This window comes from Diabrotica virgifera, chromosome 7 (assembly GCF_917563875.1).
Source record: "Diabrotica virgifera virgifera chromosome 7, PGI_DIABVI_V3a".
In the NCBI taxonomy this organism is placed as follows: Eukaryota; Metazoa; Arthropoda; class Insecta; order Coleoptera; family Chrysomelidae; genus Diabrotica; species Diabrotica virgifera.
In genome coordinates this window covers 208,762,912-208,786,944 of record NC_065449.1, presented here as the reverse complement: position 1 = coordinate 208,786,944, position 24,033 = coordinate 208,762,912, and the positions used below count along the sequence as shown (strand labels likewise).

General features: G+C 31.6%; 1 protein-coding gene across 1 annotated transcript in view; it reads left to right on the top strand.

The window, feature by feature from the left end:
• Positions 1-4,546: 4,546 nt before the first annotated feature.
• Positions 4,547-24,033, top strand: part of LOC114329996 (uncharacterized) — a 49,750-nt gene continuing 30,263 nt past the window's right edge. The window contains exons 1-4 of the mRNA XM_028279289.2: positions 4,547-4,696; positions 6,899-7,004; positions 19,739-19,954; positions 22,226-22,340. Of these exons, the coding sequence (XP_028135090.2) occupies positions 4,627-4,696; positions 6,899-7,004; positions 19,739-19,954; positions 22,226-22,340 (507 nt within the window). The 5' untranslated portion in view covers positions 4,547-4,626. The remainder of the gene's footprint in view (positions 4,697-6,898; positions 7,005-19,738; positions 19,955-22,225; positions 22,341-24,033) is intronic.

Below are 24,033 nucleotides of genomic sequence, written 5' to 3'. Positions count from 1 at the left end.
AACTTTTTGTAAATCACGGGATCTGATGGTCTGTTGTCACGTTGCCCGTCGTATAAGTCTGAGTTATATATCAGTTGCTTAAGAATTTTACTTGGATAGCCGTTGTTCAAGAATATGTTGTAGAGTGTTTTTAAATTCTTTTGTGTGAACAGGTCATTGCTGATGTGTAAAATTCTGTTTTTCATTGCCACAACAGTGTTGTGTTTTTGGCTTTTCGAGTGCTGAGAGAAATAATTTATATATCTTTAATTTAATATAGTAATTCCACGACTACCGTTCAAGTTACCGTTCATATACAAATATGTGGATGATGTGATAAGTGCGATCCCCGAGGACTCTATTCAAACTACACTGGACCTCTTCAATGGATTTCACAAACACCTACAATTTACCGTTGAGGAGGAGAAAGAACAAAGTGTGCCCTTTTTAGACACTAAGGTGATAAGAACCACAGAGAACAAGATAATTTTGGATTGGTATCAGAAGCCAACTGACTCTGGAAGATATATAAATTATTTCTCTCAGCACTCGAAAAGCCAAAAACACAACACTGTTGTGGCAATGAAAAACAGAATTTTACACATCAGCAATGACCTGTTCACACAAAAGAATTTAAAAACACTCTACAACATATTCTTGAACAACGGCTATCCAAGTAAAATTCTTAAGGTACTAGTACACTTTACAGGACCAAAAATAATCATTTTTTTCGAGAATTTTTTTCTCAGGAACTTTATAACAAATGAACATAAAACTTTTTACATATTAATCTCTAAGTCTCAGAGAGTACAAAAAATATTTCTTTTTTTATTTATGCATGTACACTAATATTGTAGAGGGCGCAAAAGTCGACGCCTCGAAAAATGATGGCGGACAGTTAATCTCAGGATTGGTATATCTGAAACAAAAAGATCATACGGCATTTGAAAAAGGAAGGTTTCTTACGTGACAATTTACCACAATTTAACCAAAAAATAAAAGATAAATATTTTTTAACCATGAAAAACTGAAGAAAAACGGGCGATTTTTTCACAAAAAGTTTTCAAATTTCCGTAAAATCTTTCTTTTGAGGAATTTTTCACTAACGGTGGTAAATTGTCACGTAAGAAACCTTCCTTTTTCAAATGCCGTACGATTTTTTTGTTTCGGATATCCCAATCCTGAGATTAACTGTCCGCCATCGGAGCTACTTTTTTTCGAGGCCTCGATTTTGGCGCCCTCTACAATATTAGTGTAAGTATACAAATAAAAAAAGATATATTTTTTGTATTCTTTAAGAAATAGATATTAATATGAAAAAAGGTTTATGTTCATTTTTAATAAAGGTTCTGAGAAAAAAAATCTTGAAAAAATGCTTATTTTTGGTCTTCTAAAGTGTACTAGTACCTTAAGCAACTGATATATAACTCAGACTTATACGACGGGCAACGTGACAACAGACCATCAGATCCCGTGATTTACAAAAAGTTGCCCTTCATAAATGGCTTAACCAACAATATAATCAAGCTGCTGAACGGAATTCCTAAAATCAAAATAGCGAAATACAATAGCATATCCAACTACAGCTTATTCTCGAAGCTTAAAGACCAGACACCGCTTCTAAATCAGAGTCATATCATCTATCAACTTTCTTGTCTCGAATGTGATGGGCAGTATATAGGACAAACATCGCAATGGCTGAAACAAAGAATAACGCAGCACAAAAGTGATTGTAAAACACACAAAAAAAAAACTTGTGCAGCAGCACACCATTCCATAACAACAGGACACCAATTTAATTTGTCAGATATCAAGATCTTAGATTCAGAAAGCAATTATAAGAAAAGATTGTTCCTCGAGATGTACCACATAAACAGTAATAAACGTTCAATTAATTACAAATCAGACACAAGTAGATTAAGCGAAATTTACTGCAATGTTTTAAAATTCGAAAAATAGCAGAATATTAAACAGATGGCTCGATATTGGAACTTTTGACCCTTAAAACATGTGAGAAAAGATACCTGACTCAGTGCCGCCCTCGACGTTCTCGTGAAACGACATGCATAGCTTTAAGTTAAATTGCCTTATATAACATACCTACAACAATTCTTTGTTCCTGATGAAGATGAAAAATTAATAAATACTCATCGAAATATCGAATTCAACAGAATTAAATGTAGTTTCAATCTAAGCCACAGACCGCAATTCCCGATAATTTCAACACTGTTTTATAGTGTTATAGAATATATATATATATATATATATATATATATATATATATATATATATATATATATATATATATATATATATATATATATATATATATATATATATATATATAATATATAGTATATTATATATATTGTACTAGTAACGTCATCCGTCTGGGCGTGATAACATAATCGATGATTTTTTTAAATGGGAATAGGGGTCGTGTGGTAGCTAATTTGAAAGCTTGTTCAATTCTCCATTCAGTAATATAAACTTAAACATCATTATTTATACAGAGTGGCCAAAAAATATTTATTTAATTAAGTTAATTGACGCAATTAATTTATTTAGTTCGAAATAAATTTTACTGCTGTCAAAAAATAGAAAAAAATCTTTATTTCACAAATAAAAATTGATTTTCGCTTAAACTAAATGCCAAAGAGCCTCCTACCTGCCTCTTGGCAGTTTGAACATTTACTAAGCGAAAAGAAATGTTTATTTTGCAAATAAACATTTTTTTCTATTTTCTGACAGCAGTAAAATGTACTTTGAATTAAATAAATTACATGCATTTTTCTTTTTGCGTCAATTAATTTAATTCAAAAATTATTTTTTGGCATGTTGATGTTTATATTACTGAATAGAGAATTAAACAACCTTTCAAATAAGCTACCACACGACCCCTATTCCCTTTAAAAAATAATTGATTACGTCATCATTCCAAGATCGATGACGTAACTAGTATGATATACATTATGCTAAAAAATTATAATTTAAAAATAAAATAATTGATGGATTCGACCGTTACTTGATGGAAGTTCATTTTATCTAACAATAAAACACGAAAACGTTTGTTTTCTATACTTCCACAAAATTTATTATATCTAAGTGACTACAGCTGTTTCGGCTGAGTGCCTTTCTCAAGTAATATAGTTTACAATGTGTTTGCCTTTTTAATCTTCAACTGAAGAGGTTGAGGAGTGGGGAGCTGTTTGTCTCGAGTTGGTCATTCAGAATTATATCTGTATTTTTCAGTTTATTAATTTCCATAGATTCTAAAAAAGATAGCTTAAGGCCTTTATTTTGAATATGTAGAATTTGAAACTCTTCATTGAAAGAATGATTATGATCTAGAAGGTGAAGTGCGTATGTAGAAGTGTCTGTTTTTCTATTGTTGAATGCCCTTTTGTGTTCTGCTATCCGTTTGTCAAAAGTTCTGCCAGTTTGACCGATGTACGTTTTCGGACAGTCACCACAAGTTAGTTTGTACACACCACTCTGTAGTTGCTTTCTCTTTCGGCTTTTATTGTTCTTAATATATTTGCTTAAGTTGTTGTTAGTTCTGAAAGCTGGTGTTATTCCTTTCTTTTTTATGTATCTGGCTATTGTTGTTGTTATCTTGCCAGTATATGTGAGAGAGCAGAAGGTACTGGGTTCTTTCTGTGGTGGTGGATACACTAATTTCAGGGCTTTCTTATGGAGTTTTTGGTTTAAAATTTTGTTAACTGTTTGTTCGTTATAGCCGTTGTTTACTGCTATTTGTTTAATGATGTTTAGTTCTATTTCGAAGTTATTTTTTGTCATGGGAATTTCTGACAATAGCCAGATACATAAAAAAGAAAGGAATAACACCAGCTTTCAGAACTAACAACAACTTAAGCAAATATATTAAGAACAATAAAAGCCGAAAGAGAAAGCAACTACAGAGTGGTGTGTACAAACTAACTTGTGGTGACTGTCCGAAAACGTACATCGGTCAAACTGGCAGAACTTTTGACAAACGGATAGCAGAACACAAAAGGGCATTCAACAATAGAAAAACAGACACTTCTACATACGCACTTCACCTTCTAGATCATAATCATTCTTTCAATGAAGAGTTTCAAATTCTACATATTCAAAATAAAGGCCTTAAGCTATCTTTTTTAGAATCTATGGAAATTAATAAACTGAAGAATACAGATATAATTCTGAATGACCAACTCGAGACAAACAGCTCCCCACTCCTCAACCTCTTCAGTTGAAGATTAAAAAGGCAAACACATTGTAAACTATATTACTTGAGAAAGGCACTCCGCCGAAACAGCTGTAGTCACTTAGATATAATAAATTTTGTGGAAGTATAGAAAACAAAGGTTTTCGTGTTTTATTGTTAGTTAAAAATAAAAATTGACCTGTTTCGGGATTTATCTCCAAAATAGTCCATTTTAGAGAAAATGAATTTATTCCATAATTTTGTCCCTCTCTGTATAAATATATTCTATATATTCTAATGATGTTAAAGTAGAAAAAAGTTAGAAAAAAGTTATAGATTAGAACATAAAATACTGATAAATCGATAAATAAATACTTTATGCACAGTCACTAAAGCAGAACATTTCATACGAAAGTATTAATTAGATACCTTTACTTTTCTAGAATCTAGTTAAGATGACAAAGTTGGTACTATGTTCATTTAGTCTCCTAATATTAGTGTCACAAAGTGCAACACTTCAGCCAGGTAAGTTATTTGTTACTGTACAAGGTGATTCGTTAAGAACGTCCAATCTACTAGTTGTAGATTCTAGACATTAAAATGTTATGATTTTATGATTCTGCCCAACATGCCTCATACAAATATTGTTATCTTCCGAGCAAGTGTGTAGGTTTAACCCTTAAGTACTAACATCTTAAATCAATGACGTAAACACTAACTAACCGCCTGACAGAGGGGTTTAACATTTTAGTGGTAATTTTTGTTTTTGTTAAATATTTTAATGCAAAAAAATATCTCGATGACTTCCTGAAAGTATTGATTATCTAAAAGCACAGTAATTAATCTAGTTTTTCTGTATTTAGTAAAATAAAAAACATTATAACAAGAATGGAAGGATTGTTTGTGTACCTTTTTACTCTTGAAAAAAAGTGTGATAAAAGTTAAAAAAATTAAAGAATCTTAATAAAAATTTCTAATGGAGTTAAACAAAGAGTAAGAAAAATGAAAATAAAAAGGTTTTTAAAAAATGTTAAAACAAAAAAAAAACTGACAGGTACTATAGTTAGTACAGTGTAGCAATGGTAGTCAGTCGCAACATTTTTATCACAAATTGATTCCACTCCGCTTATGTCGTCTTCTAACTAAATCATCAAACCATTTCAAAAGAGTTTCATCAGGATCTTTATTCCCTTATTTGATGTTTTTTGACGAACTGGGGCATATTATGTGTAATGACGAACTGGGCACAAACACTAACACCCCGTCTATTAGACGGAAATCACACTTTGAGCCTAAATATCTGTCGAATAACAACCTGCCGCAAATTTCCGAATTCAATACTACTAAAGAACAACCCAACTTGAAAAGTCATAAACGGGTGACCTTCAAAATTTTCTAGGAAGGGAAATATCCCACTTTCGACAAGCGATGCCGTCTGAGAGACGTGGTGTTAGTACTTAAGGGTTAAGTATGGATTTTAATTTTCGCAAAAAACTTTTATATTTTCACAATTTCTATTTAAAAATAGGCAGTTTTACGTTTTTTTTACATAATAGACGGAGAGCTAGAGCCGAAAAATCATCGTCATAAGTAATATGGAGTTTTTCCTGTGAAATATGTCCATTGTATATTGACAATTATTATGACCCCTTTCAGGCTGCCACCTCAGTGGATACAGGAAGTAGCAATAAAGGATGAAAGGGGAAAGTTTGTGCAGTCATTAAAGGTTTTCACCTCCCTATTTTGTTAAACCTCCATCGATTTGCATGAAATTGGTGACTGGTTAGAGCATACTTCAAAAAGTAAAACTGATTTGGTGCCCACTTGCACTTTTACCCTGGTGATGAATTTTATTAAGAATAACCCCACAAATCGATAGAGGGACAAATAAGTAAAATTTGTTATATCATGTTATTAAAATAAATCAATACTTTTTGAGTTATTAAAGATCAAAGATTTGTCTATTTAAGAGCATATTATGCGTGAAGTTACGGATAATAGAAAGAACATATTAGTTAATTGTATGTTAGTAAAATATTATTTTTATATTATTTCGATATTTAATTGAATTTTTTCTATCAATATAAACTGAATATATCCAGAAACTGGGGGTGTCCAATAATGGGTACATTTGACATATTCGAATAAACTTTTGCTAAATTTATAATATCGAAATAATATAAAAATAATATTTTAGTAACCTACAATTAATTAATATGTTTTTTTATTATTCGTAACTTCACGTATGTGCTCTTAAACATACAAATTTTTGATCTTTAATAACTAAAAAAGTATTGATTTATTTTAATAACATGATATAACAAATTTTACTTATAACTTGTCCCTCTATCGATTTGTGGGGTTGTTTTTAATAAAATAGTTTTCACTTCTGAGAAGGGGTGGTATCCAACCCCAGGGGAAAAGTGCAAGTTGGCACCAAATAATTTTTATTTCTTAGGTTATGCTCTAATTAATCACCAATTATCATGCAAATCGATGAAGGTTTAACAAAATAGGAGGTGAAAACCTTTAAAGACTACACTAACTTCCCCATTTAATCCCTTATTGCTACTTCCTCTATCCACTGAGGTGACAGCCTGAAGGGGGTCATAATTTTCAATATAAAATAGACACATTTCACATGCCAAACTCCATATTACTTATAACGATGAATTTTCGCCTCTAGCTCTTAGACTATAAAGATTGCATAGCCTATTTATGTTTTAGCTATGTTAATGGCTCTTCTTGAAATGTTATTGAAAGGGTTAAAGGACACACCAATTTTGATTCCTTCCGCTAATATTTCCATTCCCAAAAATCTACAAAATATAATGTAAGTACCTCTGCAATTATTTTAACACATCATAAACCAAAATGTGATAAATTAGATTTAATATTTTAAAACATGCAGTGAGGACGTTTAGGTTCAAATGAATTAATTTGCTCGAAAACGGACGAAATTTTAAATTATGATTTTTTGGCATTCATATCATACTAGTGACGTCATCCATCTGGGCGTGATGACGTAATCGATGATGTTCTTAAATGAGAGTAAGAGTCGTATGACAGCTCATTTGACAGGTTATTTTAATTCTATATTCAGTAATACAAACATTACCATAATTATTTATACAGAGTGTTAAAAAAAAATTTAATTAAATTAATTGAGGCAAAAAGAAGAAACTATGCAATTTATTTAATTCAAAATACATTTAACTGCTGCCAGGAAACAGAAAAAAAAATGTTTATTTGACAAACAATATTGTTTCTCGCTTATATCAGCTTATATTCAATATTAAAGCCACCCACCCAGTGCCCCCGTAAGGGCTGCTTACGCCTGTGTGCAAAAAAGGATTTTGGCGCCCCTTAGGCATTTGGGTTCATGTTTATTTATTTATTTTTTAGAAGGTAGGTCGATAGGTAGGTGCTTGAAATAAAGCAAAAAACTGAAGTTTAGAAGTCATAATAAGTTTTAATGAGTTTTCCCCGAAAAGTGCTTCATTTTTTTGGTTATTTCACGTTGAAATATTCGATTTGGAATTTGACGAATAAGAACGTTTTTCTCATAAGCTCCAATTTTGCTTTTACTAGGTCTTTAGACTTCATGAATAGGTACACCATTTTTGTCTTTTTTTATAAGCTACATTTTTGGTAACAATATTTTTCAATCAAACACTTAGTTTTTGGACTTATTTTAAACCTACATTTTTTCACCATCGAGAAGGGGTAATATTCACCCCCCTAAGGAAAAGTAACCAACGACACAAGTCCAACTTTGAAGTGGAGGATGAGTGGAACCTAAATCCAAATTTTCGTGCAATTCGTTGGTCATGGTCACCCTGAAAATTACACGATATCGCCGTATTTCACGTCCATTTACTGGGCTATTATAGCATTGATTAATAACTACACATGAGTAGTTTATAATCAATGATTGTAGTAAGTAGCGATATTTTCTGAGTTTCTGAGACTTTGCTGTTGCAAATTCATCAATTACATCTCTAACATTTATACGTACCATCAAAAATTTCTTGTTCAATTGCTAATATTGCTAGCCCAGGCAATCGTTCTTGAAGCATTGTCCTAATGATTTTTAACTTTGAAAAATATCGCTCCTCAGCAACTAAAGATACAGGTAATGTCAAAAGAATTCTTAGTGAAATGCTTACGTTTGGAAGGTTGAAGATTAAATTGTATTCAAATATACAGGGTGTAACAAAAATACAGGTCATAAATTAAATCACATATTCGGGGACCAAAAATAGTTCGAATGAACCTAACTTACCTTAGTACAAATATGCACATAAAAAAAGTTATAGCCCTTTGAAGTTACAAAATGAAAATCGATTTTTTCCAATATATCGAAAACTATTAGAGATTTTTTATTGAAAATGGATATGTGGCATTCTTGTGGCAGGAGCATCTTAAAGAAAAATTATAGTGAAATTTGTGCACCCCATTAAAATTTTATGGGGATTTTATTGTGGTACCATTAGTTAAATTTAATATTCTTAAAACTTTTTTGCCTCTTAGTATTTTTTCGATAAGGCAGTTTTTATCGAGTTGAGGCCTATTTTTTAATATGTTTACATAAAAATTGTATGGGGTTTTGTTCTTTTAAACCCCCCAAATGTTTGTGTACGTTCCAATTAAAATATTGCTGCGGTACCATTAGTTAAACACAGTGTTTTTAAAACTTTTTTGCCTCTTTGTGTTTTTTCGAGAAGACACCTTTTATCGAGATATGGCTTCTTTTTTAATACCGTTCAAAATATACCTAAAAATGTAAATCATACATAAAAATTTTCATATTATTACCATCGTACTTAACCTTAAGTCTCCATAATCGTACTTAACCATATACAAATATGTGGTGGATTTGACCAATATTCAAAATATCTGGATAAACACTGACTTTTCGAAAAAGTACTAAGAGCCAAAAAAGTTTTAATAATAATGTGTTTAAGTAATGGTACTACAATAATAATTTAATTGGAACGTACACAAAAGTTTGGGGGGTTTAAAGGAACTAAACCCCCATAAAATTTTTATAGGGTGTCCAAATTTCACTATAATTTTTTCTTAAGATGCTACTGTCACAAGAATGCCATATGTCCATTTTCAATAAAAAATCTTTAATAGTTTTCGATATATTGGAAAAAATCGGTTTTCAGTTTGTAGCTTCAAAGGGTTGTAACTTTTTTTATATGCACATTTTTACTAAGGTAAGTTAGGTTAATCACAAAATATGTGATTAAATTTATGACCTCTATTTTCGTTACACCCTGTATATTGTAAAATACTTAAGAGGGTCAGTATCATCAGGTAATGAAAATAACTTTTTAATTTCATTAAACAAATCATTGGAGTCTATACCTATCCTTCTTATCCTGATCTGTCAGTCATTCCTCAAGAACAAATCAACGTTTTAAAAGATCGCTGTCACTTAATTTAAATATATTTCGTGTGTATTTATACCTAATCCTATTTAATTTTTAACTTTTGTTTTAAAATTAATTTTTATTTTTTTTGCAAATTATTTTTCAATGTTTGGCCTTGGATTTTGGCGCCCCTAAAGGATGGCGCCCGTGTGCATTGCACACTTTGCACCTATGGTAGCGGGGGCCCTGCACCCACCTGCCTCCTACCCGTTTGAACATTTAATTTAAGGGGTAGGCTCAAAAATATTGTTCAACTGCTATTTAAATGCATTCATTTTTTTTTCCAATTACATTATTACCGATGGCCGAAATTTCCTTAGAATAAACAGAAGTTTATTTAAAAATATTTGAAATTAAAAATCACATTACATTTTCTCTTTTTTTCACCTCTGTAACTTATTAAAATAAACATTCTAGAAGTTTTCAGGGACTTTCCATCCTCGGTAATAATGTATAGGTAATGGATTTTGGACAGGGCTATGACTTTGAAAATGTCACAAAAAATGTAATTAACTACTTCCTTTCTTACTCAGACCCTTTAAAGTATTTTACAATATTTTACACTCGAAAATATTTAGTTATTTTTAAGGTATTGGATTTTGACAAGAGCTATGAATTATGCCGATTTAGTACACAAGATTATGTAAAATTTTCAAGGTCGTAGCTCCTTCCAAATTCCATTAACTATAATCTTTTATTTTGCGCCTATCCCCTTATTAAGTGAAAAGCAATATTTATTACAATGTTTATTTGTCAAATAAATATTTTTTTCTGTTTTCTGACAGCAGTAAAATGTATTTTAAATGAAATAAATTACATAGGTACATACTTCTTTTTGCGACAATTAATTTAATTCAAAAATTATTTTTTGGTTACCCTGTATAAATAATTATGTTAATGTTCACATTACTGAATAGAGAATTAAATACCCTTTCAAATGAGTTAGCACACGACCCCTAATCTCATTAAAAAACATCGATAACGTCATCACGCCTAGACGGATGACGTCACTAGTATGCTAAATACGTCAAACAATCATAATGTAAAAATTTTTATTAGTATTGTTGATATTTTAGCTAAAACGATAAATTATTCTAGCCAATTAAATATTATACACGACTAGCCGACCTGATAGAGATATTGGTCTTACGGAGATGTTGAAGAAGAAGTATGACAAAAAAGCTTAAAAGCAAGTAAAGCGGCGGGGTCTCTTAATGACACAATCTGGAAGATCAAACACCTAAGACAAGACGAAGAAGCAGGTATTTATAAAGCAGCAATTCAGTTCAGAGGAATAAGGAAAAAAAAATATACTGTACGTGACACAACCCCCTCCAGGCCGAAACCAAATTTTCTGAGTAGTATGGACATCTATGATAATAACCTATATGTTTCCTGCAGCCGATTTTAATGATATACATAGTTATAAACAAATAAAGATCAAAAAACGGTAAATTTTCGATTTTTTCGTCTATTACCAAAAAGTTAAGCATTTTAAACAAATTTGAGAGTAATAAACTCACAAATCGTATAAAAAAATTCAATATGGCGTTCGCTGAATATGTCTATCCTTATTGGTTGCTTAGAAAAGTGAAAAATAAATCATAAATTTTGAGTTTTTATAAATATTCATAACTTATGTAAAAATTATCTTAAAACCTTATGCGGAAAAAACCTTACCTTAAAAACTTATTATGCGGAATGCTGAGACTTCTAGTGCTTAAATCATATCCTAAATTTCAAAGCGATTGGTCAAATAGTTAAAAAGTTATTTAATTTGTTTTTCCCAAACTAATTTTTTGCAACGCTATAACTCAGAAAATGATAAAGTTACAGTAATACTTTGGATAGTTTATAAAAGAAGAAGATTTACACTATAAATTTAATTAAAAAAAATTACAAAAAATAGTTCTATATATTGCAAAATAATTTTGCAAAAACATATGAATTAAAAAGGGGGGGGGCTAACTTCGTCCCTAATTGTCCTACGACAATTGTTTTTCTTTCTAAATGTGTATAAAAATTCAGTTTTTCTAAATATAAAAATAATTTTTCTATGGGTAACGGGTAAAAAGTTATTCTAATTGTTTATAAGTAAGCAAAAAATCGACAAGTTTTTGCAAAATAATTTTACACTGTTTAAAATTACTTTTTTCATTTTTGAAGTTATACTTCTTTACGATCGAGGGTGAAATTTTATAATTCCTTGGCGCATGCGCAGATAGGCAGTATGTAGTTCGTTGCTAATCTTTCAAAATATGTATGTATCAGCGCAAATGAGTCATTAAAAGAATGTATTAGTGTTTTTAGTAAATGTATTATTTATTATATTTTTTGTGTCTTTGGATTTGTCTTCTCAGGGAATAAAATATTTTATAATAATAGTAAGTATAATTACTTTAAATTTTAAAGTATTTTTATACTTCACTAGGTATATTAAAGTTGTCAGTATGTATGAGAAATCTTGTAACTTGTCAAAGCAAAGGGAGTATAGCTCAGTGGCAGAGCGTTCGACCGGAGATCGAGAGGTCCCCGGTTCAAATCCGTGTGTTATCCAACTTTTTTTTATTTTTAGTATTGTTTTAATAAAATTTTTTGGAAAGTAGTAAGTAAGAATTAGTTTAATCTTTAAATAGAAATAACCTGTTGAAAGTATATTTATTTCGTTGAAATCATAATATAATAGAAATATAACTTCTTACGTGCGTACAAGGTACTGTTGTGATCTTGATTATTGATGTGAGATAATATTTTTATATGTCATTTAATTTAATCAATGCATTAATAATAATCTAATTAATTTACCAGATCACATATCAATATGTTTTCAATCTCAGGGCTTTTTATAAAATTAATTACTTACATACGTGGCTTCTAAGTATTTCTTAATGGTTCCTAATCGGGATAGGAAAGAAAAGAGTAAAATAATAACACATATGGGTTACAATTGTAATCAAAATATTGTTTATTTTATTTAAATGGCAATCACTGCTTAATATTTGCTATATCTTATTATTCTTAAACATAACATTTACACATGGGAATCTTATTTCCTTTTTGTTTCCAATTGAAAGTTTTTATTAACATTTAACTATTATGATTTATTAGCAACAATGCTGTTTAAGTTTGATGAAGCTTTTCTGATATTATTGATTATGTTTCTTCAATTTTAAATGTGGTATTTAATACGAAAAACCCATACATTCATGTCCAAACAAATGAGACTGACCTTTTTCTGGTGAACTGAGAATGTCTTCACACAAGACCCGTTTCCTGCTATCCTTGGCTGCAATCAAAACCTCGTCCTGGCTTCCAGTAATGTTCTCCTCTGAAACTAGCTCGTATAGCTTTCGCTTCCTGCTTCTGTCGTGATGCTGTATTCTACCTTTTTCGAAACTGCAATCAGCTACCGGGAACTCTTGGCTCAAGGAGGTTCTTTTACTCTCAACCTGGCCTACCTCTCGTTCTACGATAGATACTCCACACTCACGGAACTACACCGGCTTTCTCACTCTCCGTACACTACCGTCTACTACTCGACTTCACTTCTCGACAGCTCAAAACATTCTGATCTCTATTTGTCATTCATTCCCCTACTTTCTAAATATCCCTTCCAGATTCACAAATCAAAATTCCACCAGCAACTCTCATTCGCAGTATTCCTCAAAACCAATTTTTAAACTTTCTAAATATGCTTAATGGATTTCAAAGAAAATAGTTAATTCCCATTCTAAAATTACTTTCTACTATATACAAATTTTAATGACCTATTCTCTATTTCCACTTAGTCTTATTTAGCATCGGCTAATGATCGATCCTTCCGCGAACAACGATAATGACCTATTAACGATTTCACTTGAGTCTTATTTAATCACTTCTTAAAATTAAATATAACAATTTGTTGTATACAGGTTGTTCTAAATTTATATGCCCGTGGTTGAGAAAATTGAAAATATTTTATATTGAATTGAATTCTGTTTATAATTATCAAAATTTAATTTTCATATCAAATAGAAATATAACAAATCCCCGCCTTGTATTCGATAAAATTTATCTGCATTTTTAAATAAATTTTCTCGAGGCAAAACCAACTCCCTGTATATTTCCTTACTTTAATCTACGTCTTATACCCCTTCTTCTTGTATTACTCTAATTAGTCCCACCTGTAGAGTAATTGTTTCCTTATTTTCAGTGTCCTCATCCTGTGTTAGAGTGTCGGCTATTATGTTGTCTTTTCCTTTTTCCCATATCAATCTTCTGTCTTTTTCTTCAGATTTTTCACACACTTTTACCGTGTATTCTGCATCCTCGTTTTCATATGCCTCCTCTTCAAATGCCACTGTTTCGATCATATCTTTTTCGCTTTCATTTGTTAGCTTTATTTCTTCTTCTCCTGAGCTCATCTCTTCTTTTGAGGAATCCCAGTTTTCTTTTGCTTTTGATACTCTCAATTTTTCTTCTTCTGGGCTCAACTCTTCTTTTGAGGAGCCACAGGTTTCATTTTCTTTTGTCTTTTTCTGACTTTTTCTCCCTTTTCTTCTTTGTCCTTGCTTCGTTGCCAAATTCATTTCCACTGTTTGTTCTTTACCTGATTCGTCCGTATTTTGTTTCTCCTGTTCCTTGTTCTGTTCTTCTTCTTTTTCTTCTGTTAGATTCATCGTATTATTTTTAAAATCTATCACTACATGTTTTTCTGCCAATTCGTCAACTCCTACTATCATGTCATGTGACATGTTTGGCATTATTACACATTGTAGTGCATACATCTTCTTACCCAGTCGTACCATTACTCGTATGCCTTCATTTATAGTTGCCAATGTCCGTTTGTTTGCGCCCACTAAATTTACCCTAGGTATTTTGTAAATTAAATTTGTTAAGTTAACTTCTTCTATTAGTTTTCTGTTGACCAATGTTATTTCAGATCCAGTGTCTATCATAATTTTAATTGGTTTCTCGTTGATAAATCCATCCACAAATTTTAAATTAACTCCATTTTTCTTTTCGTTGTTTCTTGCCAATTTAATAAACTCCTTGGGGTTACAAAAGATTCCTGTTTGATTTTTGGTTATTAGTGAGCGCCGTCGTGAAAAGACGCCGGTTGCTCATCGTTGTTTATATTTTCGTCATAATGTCTCTCTCCGTCATATTCATCTGTCTGGGTATTATTTACTTCTCTTCTATTTTCTCTTGGTCTGTCGGATCTGTTTCGGTTTTCTCGATATCCCTGTTCATTTTGTCTACCATTATTTCTGTTTTCTTGATTTGCGAGTGTGGTGTTTCTATTCTGGTATTCTCGATTTCTGTCCTCATTCCATTGCCTATTTCTTTGTTCATAATTTCCTATTCCGTTGTCTCTATTTTCGTTTTCCCTTCTGGGATTAATATCTCGTCTTGTATAGTCCCTCCTATTTTGATTTCTATCTCTGTAATCCTGTTTTTCTCGGGGCCTGTAATCTTCTCGCGACCTTCTTGATTTTCTTTCTCTTAAACGTGATTCTCTTATTTGTAGGAATTGGCATAAACTATCTATGTCTTTGTAGTTTTGCAATGTGATATGGTCTTCCAGCGTTTCTTCGAAATGTCTTGCAATCAGTTCGACTAATTGTTCCGATGAGTAATTATATTGTAGATGTTTTGCGTTATAGTAAATTTGTAATGCATATGTCCTTTCTGATATACCCATCCTATCATTGTATTTCCCATTTTGCAATTCCTTGTTAATTTCCAATTGTTGGACTTTTCCCCAGAAATAATTCAAAAATTTTTGTTCAAATTGTTGCCAACTGTCAAATTCTTCTTCTTTGCAATCGAACCATAGGCTTGCTTCATATTTTAGATGGTTTCTGATAGTTTCTTTTGCTGTTTCGAAATTTCCGATGTGCTGTATTTTCTTTTTCAGGCTATTTATGAACGGCACTGGGTGTAATCTTCTTACATCCCCGCCAAACCTTATCTTCACGTCATCTGTGCTATGTATAACCATTTCTCTTCTTTCTCCGACATTCTGTTGCGTCCTGTTTTCGGTGACTTGTTTTTCTATTTCTGTGATTCTTTTTTCCACTTCTTCTCTGTCTACTTGAATAGCATTTTCCAACTTATTTTCCAAATTTTCTAGTTCCTTTTTCTGGCCATTCGTTAACTCCTCCATTTTGTTTTGAATTATCATTTCTTGTTCTTTCATGTGGTCCTTCATTCTAATTTCTTGTTCTTGCATGTGATCTTTAATTTTCATTTCTTGCTGTTCTATCTCGTTTTTCATTGTTGTCAAACATCCTTTTATTTCCTTTTCATACTTTTCTATGCGTTCCTCTATTTTCTTATTGTTCTCTTCTATTGCTTGTTTTGTTTCCTTTTGATTGTCATCCATTTTTTGCTGTGTTTCATCCATTTTTTGATCCACTTTATCCATTTTCTTTGATGTTTCTTCCTGATTTTTATCCATTGTCCTTTTCGCTTCATCCATTGCTAGTTTTGTTTCCTCCTGATTTTTATCCATTGCTAGTTTTGTTTCCTCCTGATTTTTATCCATTGTCCTTTTTGCTTCATCCATTGCTAGTTTTGTTTCTCTTTGATTGTCATCCAGTTTTTGTGACTGGAGTTGCATCAGTTGTAATAGTTTATCTATTCCTGATAATTCTTGCTGTTCTGATGCATGATTGTCGTGTCTAAAATATCTTCTTGGTCTGAATGTTCTTTTTGTTTTTTTGTTGTCCTTGCTTTGGCTTCTTGTCACAGACATTTGTTTTCAAGAAGTACTGTCCCCGCCAAATATGAAATTTTACTAGTATGTTACCAAGACGACTTTTTCTCACCCAAATATTATAAATTGTCAATAAATATATCAAATGTAATATCGTAAAAAATAAAATATTAAATCAGTTATGTAAAATTTGTACCTAAAGAGATCTAAAATTTTATGTTATCAAATGTAAGTATCTCACTTTTTACCACAGGCATATAAATTTTCAAATACCGGCTTTACTCTTTCTATCCTTCAAATTTGCCACTAGAAATACTTTACAATGCCCTCCACGTTGGACGACAGTTGTTGTGATCTTGATTATTGATATGAGATAATATTTTTATATGTCATTTAATTTAATCAATGCATTAATAATAATCTAATTAATTTACCAGATCACATATCAATATGTTTTCAATCTCAGGGCTTTTTATAAAATTAATTACTTACATACGTGGCTTCTAAGTATTTCTTAATGGTTCCTAATCGGGATAGGAAAGAAAAGAGTAAAATAATAACACATATGGGTTACAATTGTAATCAAAATATTGTTTATTTTATTTAAATGGCAATCACTGCTTAATATTTGCTATATCTTATTATTCTTAAACATAACATTTACACATGGGAATCTTATTTCCTTTTTGTTTCCAATTGAAAGTTTTTATTAACATTTAACTATTATGATTTATTAGCAACAATGCTGTTTAAGTTTGATGAAGCTTTTCTGATATTATTGATTATGTTTCTTCAATTTTAAATGTGGTATTTAATACGAAAAACCCATACATTCATGTCCAAACAAATGAGACTGACCTTTTTCTGGTGAACTGAGAATGTCTTCACACAAGACCCGTTTCCTGCTATCCTTGGCTGCAATCAAAACCTCGTCCTGGCTTCCAGTAATGTTCTCCTCTGAAACTAGCTCGTATAGCTCTCGCTTCCTGCTTCTGTCGTGATGCTGTATTCTACCTTTTTCGAAACTGCAATCAGCTACCGGGAACTCTTGGCTCAAGGAGGTTCTTTTACTCTCAACCTGGCCTACCTCTCGTTCTACGATAGATACTCCACACTCACGGAACTACACCGGCTTTCTCACTCTCCGTACACTACCGTCTACTACTCGACTTCACTTCTCGACAGCTCAAAACATTCTGATCTCTATTTGTCATTCATTCCCCTACTTTCTAAATATCCCTTCCAGATTCACAAATCAAAATTCCACCAGCAACTCTCATTCGCAGTATTCCTCAAAACCAATTTTTAAACTTTCTAAATATGCTTAATGGATTTCAAAGAAAATAGTTAATTCCCATTCTAAAATTACTTTCTACTATATACAAATTTTAATGACCTATTCTCTATTTCCACTTAGTCTTATTTAGCATCGGCTAATGATCGATCCTTCCGCGAACAACGATAATGACCTATTAACGATTTCACTTGAGTCTTATTTAATCACTTCTTAAAATTAAATATAACAATTTGTTGTATACAGGTTGTTCTAAATTTATATGCCCGTGGTTGAGAAAATTGAAAATATTTTATATTGAATTGAATTCTGTTTATAATTATCAAAATTTAATTTTCATATCAAATAGAAATATAACAGTACATACACATTCTTTTTTTTTTAATTAAGTTAATAGTCATGTTCTTTCATAATCTGTCCGAAGTATTACTGTAGCCTCATAATGTTCTCACTTATAGTGTTGCAAAAAAATTAATTTGGGATAAACAAATTAAATAACTTTTAAACTATTTGACCAATTGCTTTGAAATTTAAAATATAATTTAAGCAAAAGCAGTCTCAGAATTCCGTGTAATAGGAAGGTTCTAACTTAATTTTTACATAAGTTATGAACATTTAAAAAATCTCAGAATGTATAACTTATTTTGCAATTTTCTAAGCAACAAATAAGGATAGACATATTCAGCTAATGCCATATTGAAGTTTTTGTGTATGTTTTATGAGTTTCTTATTCTCAAATTTGTTTAGAATGGTTCACTTTTTAGTAATAGACTAAATAAGCGAAAATTTACCGTTTTTTGATCTTTATTTGTTTATAACTATGTATATCATCAAAATCGGCTGCAGAAAACATATAGGTTATTAATATAGACGTTCATACTACTCAAAAAATTTGGTTTCGGCCTGGAGGGGGATGTGTCACGAGAAAAATCTTATTTCTCTGGACTAATTATTGTACATACCTATATTCACACACACGCCGGAGGCAAGACCTGACACATCTAAAACGACTACAACGACTACCAGAAACAACCGAGATGAAAATACTTCGGAATGGGACGTTTCATCGCCGCCGGTTCATCGCTGCCTTTTCGATGCCGCCGATTCATCGCCAGTCCATTTCATTGCCGTCCTTTTAATCGCCAGTTAGTCAGTTGATTTTGTATTATGACAATTAAATAGATAAAAAATATTATTATATTTACTGTTCTATTTCTACTTCCCCTAAGTTTTATACTAAATAGTACTAAATTTGTGGTGTTAAATGGCATTTGTAGAAATATATATGTTCAAATTTATGTAGTGTTAGGTTGGGTTAGGCTAGGTCATTTCCTAGAATTCCTAATTAATATTAAAAATAAATAATAAATGTAACTGTCGAAAATAAATCAGTTAGCGATTAACTGACTGGCGATTAATCGGCCGGCGATGAATCGACCGGCGATGAATTGGCGGCTTCGAAAGGGTGGCGATGAAAGAGCGGCGATGAACTGGCGGCGATGAAACGTCCTAGACCCAAATACTTCGACGAATATCAGGGAAAAGTCTGTTGGATAGGAAGAGAAGCGAAAACATAAGAAGAGTATGCAATGTAGAAGATGTACATATAAAACTTCCGATAAACTTCTGAATTAGTGATATCGAGGGCAGAGTTGTAAGCTACTCCTTCTTCTTCAAGTGCCATCTTCGTTCCGAAGGTTGGCGATCATCAGGGCTATACGTATTTTCGAAACTGCTGACCGAAACAATTCGTTGTTGCTACCGCTAAACCATTCCCGTAGATTCTTTAGCCAGGAGTTTCGTCTTCTTCCTATGGACCTTTTTCCTGCTATCTTCCCCTGCATAATTATTCGAAGCAGTTCATATCTTTCGCCTCTTGTAATGTGTCCCAAGTATTGCAGTTTTCGTTTTTTGATCGTAAATATGACTTCCTTTTCTTTATTCATTCTAAGCTACTCCTAATTGTAAGCTATTCCTTTTATTCCTTAATTTTTTCAGTATGTCACCCAGCAATATAAGGGAGTAACCATTAATATATGCAAGTTGTTTCTAGTTCTTTTAAATATTGATTTATTTAGATTTTATTGCTATTCTTCGAATCAACAACTATTAACTGAGGTTTATTTTTTAAGAACTGGTGACTTGAATTTAACTCAGATTCATGTACATGGGTTGGACACGTTGAATTACTACATTAAAGTTAATAAGTTACCCACAGATAGAGAGTTATTTACAAGAAACGGTATTTCTATTAATACAACTTTTGATACTCTTGGATTGGAAACTGAATATATTTTAAATATGGATTTAGTAGACATAGTTCCGCTATATGGAAACGGTACTTTCAGGTGAGTATACATTAGGAAATAGGGAAATAGTTATTTACATTACAATTCCGCAAAGTGGTGTTTTTCAGGTCGAGCCAAGCAGATTCCAGGGCGAGCCGCAGGAAAGCCCTGGAAGCTTGGGGAGACCTGACAAACATTAATTTTCACTTTGATGTAAATTTAATTCTTTAATTTATTTTACTTTATATAATTAAATAATTGACAAATGCTAAAACTAGATAAGTGCATAAATTTTTAAATGAATTTTTAAATGCGTCGTATGACTTTTCGTAACAGAGTTTTGATTTTTCTGCAACATATCGTAAGTCGCTTTCTTTGCTTTCTCTGCTTCCAAAATTTCCTCTGGAATTTTATTTTCTGTATCGGACCATGCAAAACCTGAATCCATATTTTTCAATTTGCGAACTCACCAAACATGTTTGACAACCAACAAATTAACCTTAAGAAAAAGAAGAAGTTGGATAACTTAAGGCCAGCTGCTTGTTTCACCTTTTTATGCATTTTAAACGTATCGTGTTTTTGTTTCATTAACTCTATCTCTTCACGCTGTGAGTTTAACTAATTTCCTTTGGCCGTTGGTATTTCGGTTCATATTAATTGTCTCAGAATATTGTTTACATTCGTTTGCAGTTCTTTGATTTTCTTCTTTCTTCCGTAAGTTGCAGTAGGTTATCATTCATCCAACTGTTCCTCTTTTCTCTCTTTTCTATTGGATGTTATTCTCTGATCTTGTTAAAGGTTTCACTTAATTCATATCAATACGACAATTTGTTGTATATTAATGATTAATTCATTTATGAGATATTATAGAGATATAGATTATATTATAGATATTTATAGAGACTCTGACCAATAAAAACCTACAAAAATAAAATTTCAGCTATTATTTTTTAATGATTTTAATTTCCAGTCGTGTAGTAAGATTTTTCGGACATCTTGGATAATAATGCACCCTAAATATGTCGGTTTAGATTTTGGCATTGGATCCGAACATCACTTGTAACACCGTTGCCGTATCCTCTATTTTTTCATACTATCACGTTACAATTTTTTGTGATATTATACACGAGCGGGATACCCTCAAAAAAGCGCTTAGTTTTCGAGATACTGACCACGGAGGGGTGAATCGCTAATTTTATTCATACTTTAAATTTTGCGAGGGTGCTGAAAACGAAAATGAAGTTTATTTTGAATTTTATGTGGGGGAACATTGTCAAAATCGCAATTTTAACCTAAAAATAAAAAAAAATGAAATCACGTTTTTTGCTCCATTTTACTATTTTTTTCTGAAATTTTTACAGTATATAGCTCTAATATTTCTGAAGACAAAGGTACCTTCTTCAAGTTTTTATTCGTATCATGATAAAGGTTATGAATTTTTCAAAGAAAAAGGCGCGGATTTGTGCATTGCAAAGTTTAATCGCAAAAGTTGTGTGACCAAGTTTAAAATTTAGCTTCTTAATCACGTTTATTTGAAAGAAGAGAGTACAAAGACAAAGAAGTTTTCTGGTAAGTTTTAGAGCAAAATGTTTTATAGAAAAAAGATAGTGCAACTTTTAATGTCGACATTAGAAATCCCCAATATAACGCTTATTTTTTGAGGGACAGACAATCTAGGTCTAATTTCTCACCTTTAGTACTATCCTTGGATTATAAGCTTTCATTTGACACCTCATTTGTCATTCTACCTAGTATAATGACGGAGAAGTAAACGTTCTTATTATATTATTCTTGTAGGTACATTTAACATTGATTGAAATTATGAAAGAAATGGCGTGGCAACACTGTGACGGACAAACATAAGATTCAGCTGTGCCTTACATAGGGTGCACTAATATTCAAGATGTCCGATTTTTCATCGCCTGCTTAATTCTGTCCAATCAGATTATTACTATACTGGGAATAATCTACTCACATTAATATACTGAGAATAATTTTTAACTATTTTGTCTCTGTTTAATTATTATTTCACGAATACGGTAAGATTATTTCACGAATAGAACTGCATTTATAAATAATTTTAACTAGTATTTTATTGATATCTTCGTCTGAATATGTGCTAAACCAGCTCAGGTGAAAGCAATGATGGTGTTCCAAGCGAACCATACAGAACATTCAACAAAAACTCACAGAGTCTTACCACGTAAATTTAAAGCATTCTATCCAAATATGAAAAAATCTTGACTGAGACAATTTAGTGAAAATGGTTTCCATTTTTATTGTTAATTTTTTTTATTAAAGATGAATACATTTTAAACATTATATTTTTAGGTTAGGCTTCACAAAACTAGCATTGGATATTGACGTAAATCTTTACGATAAATTTTTAAAAAATATGTCTATGGAGGATTTGAATATTAGATTTTATCTACGACACTCTTCAGATGTGAGTTATTTTATCTCAAAAATTTAATAAGCAACATTTTGAAATCATTTTAATCGATAATTTTATGGTTTAAATCAGATGGTCGTGCGCTAACTCATTTATCTATTTAGTGATATCAACAATAATATAATTAAACAAACTGAAAACTGAAAACGGAATGTGACTGCATAGAGTAGAATCCTTTTTGTTTTCTATATTCATCGTCTGCTGTCTTATAAATTGTAAAAGTCGCAAATTAAGGATGTACCAGAAAGAACTTCCAACAAGAAATGTTTCAGATTTAAATAACTACATATTTACCATTTTAATTATTATAATAATGAATTCTGCATCTCAATATTTTAGTTTGTTTAAGAGATGTCGCTGAATTGCGTCCCAATGCTTCCAAACTTCCCTTAAATAGATGGGATAGCTGGTTTTCCATTCAGAGCTGTGCACGCTGCTCTGCTGATGAAGCCTATAAGGCAGAAACAGCTGTCCAGGGATTGTGCACTCCTCTGAATCGAAAACAAGCAAAAATTGTCTTTTACTTTTACCTTTTAATAATATAATTATTTTAGCAGAATAACAATAAGGCTTTCGGTCGGGAAGATCATGCACCGAAGCTGTATTTATAATGAGAATTTGTAAGTCCAAGAGAAATCATTAGAATACAACAGATTGGCATACTTGTTTCATTAACCTTAATAAGGCATTTGACCGAGTAAAATTAAATAACATAATTCACTTATTGTACACAAGAGGGATACCTCTAGGAATAAACAAAACGATCGAAAATATATACCAGAATAACACAATAAAAGTAAAAGTAAAAGATGAACTAACTGAAGAGAATGAGATGCTGAGAGACGAGCAGAATTTAGTTGTAAAATTTTAGAGAGGGCTAATGACATAATATGCCAATAATAAAGAATTTACATGGAATGACAATAATAAAGACAATTTTGAACAGAAAAATGTGAAAAATTCAAAAACCCACAGTCTTGTATAAATAACGATATTATGGTTTATATTATAGTGTAATGCGACCGGTTTCGATATTTATCATGGTATCGGACGCTCTAGCGGTAGGAACATCTGATACAGAAATCCCAAATGAGAAGTTCCAGATCTAAACAATGAAAATTCTCTTGGAACCATTTTCTGGTAACATCCTTAATCTCTGCTGTTAGCAATTTATAAGATAAGCAGGCGACGAATAAAAGAGATGAAAGGGACTCTACAATACGCAGTCACATTCCGTTTTCATTCGTCTAGGAAAAATTCCAATGAAAGTTGATTCCGTGTACTCAAACTATCAGTAAAATTAAAAATTACAAACAGATTATGTTTCATTTCAGTTCAGAGGGGATCCACCATCCTCATACGTATCTTTCTGTATCACCAGGCGTCTTCAGTGGGGCGATATGAACACCTCTGGAGCGAATCGAAACCAAGCTGCCTATTTAAGTATAATTGTAAAAATAATTCTGCGTATTGGACGCTCTAGCGGTAGCGACATCTTTTACAGATAAATGAGAAGTCCCAGATCTAAACAATAAATCTGAGAATTCTCTTGGAACCACTTCCTGGTAACATCCTTAATCTCTGCTTTTTATAATTTATAAGGCAAGGAGACGACGAATACAATATTAGGCAGAAAGAATAGTAGAAAAAATATGTTGAAACATGAAAGGAAGCCCTAACACAATTT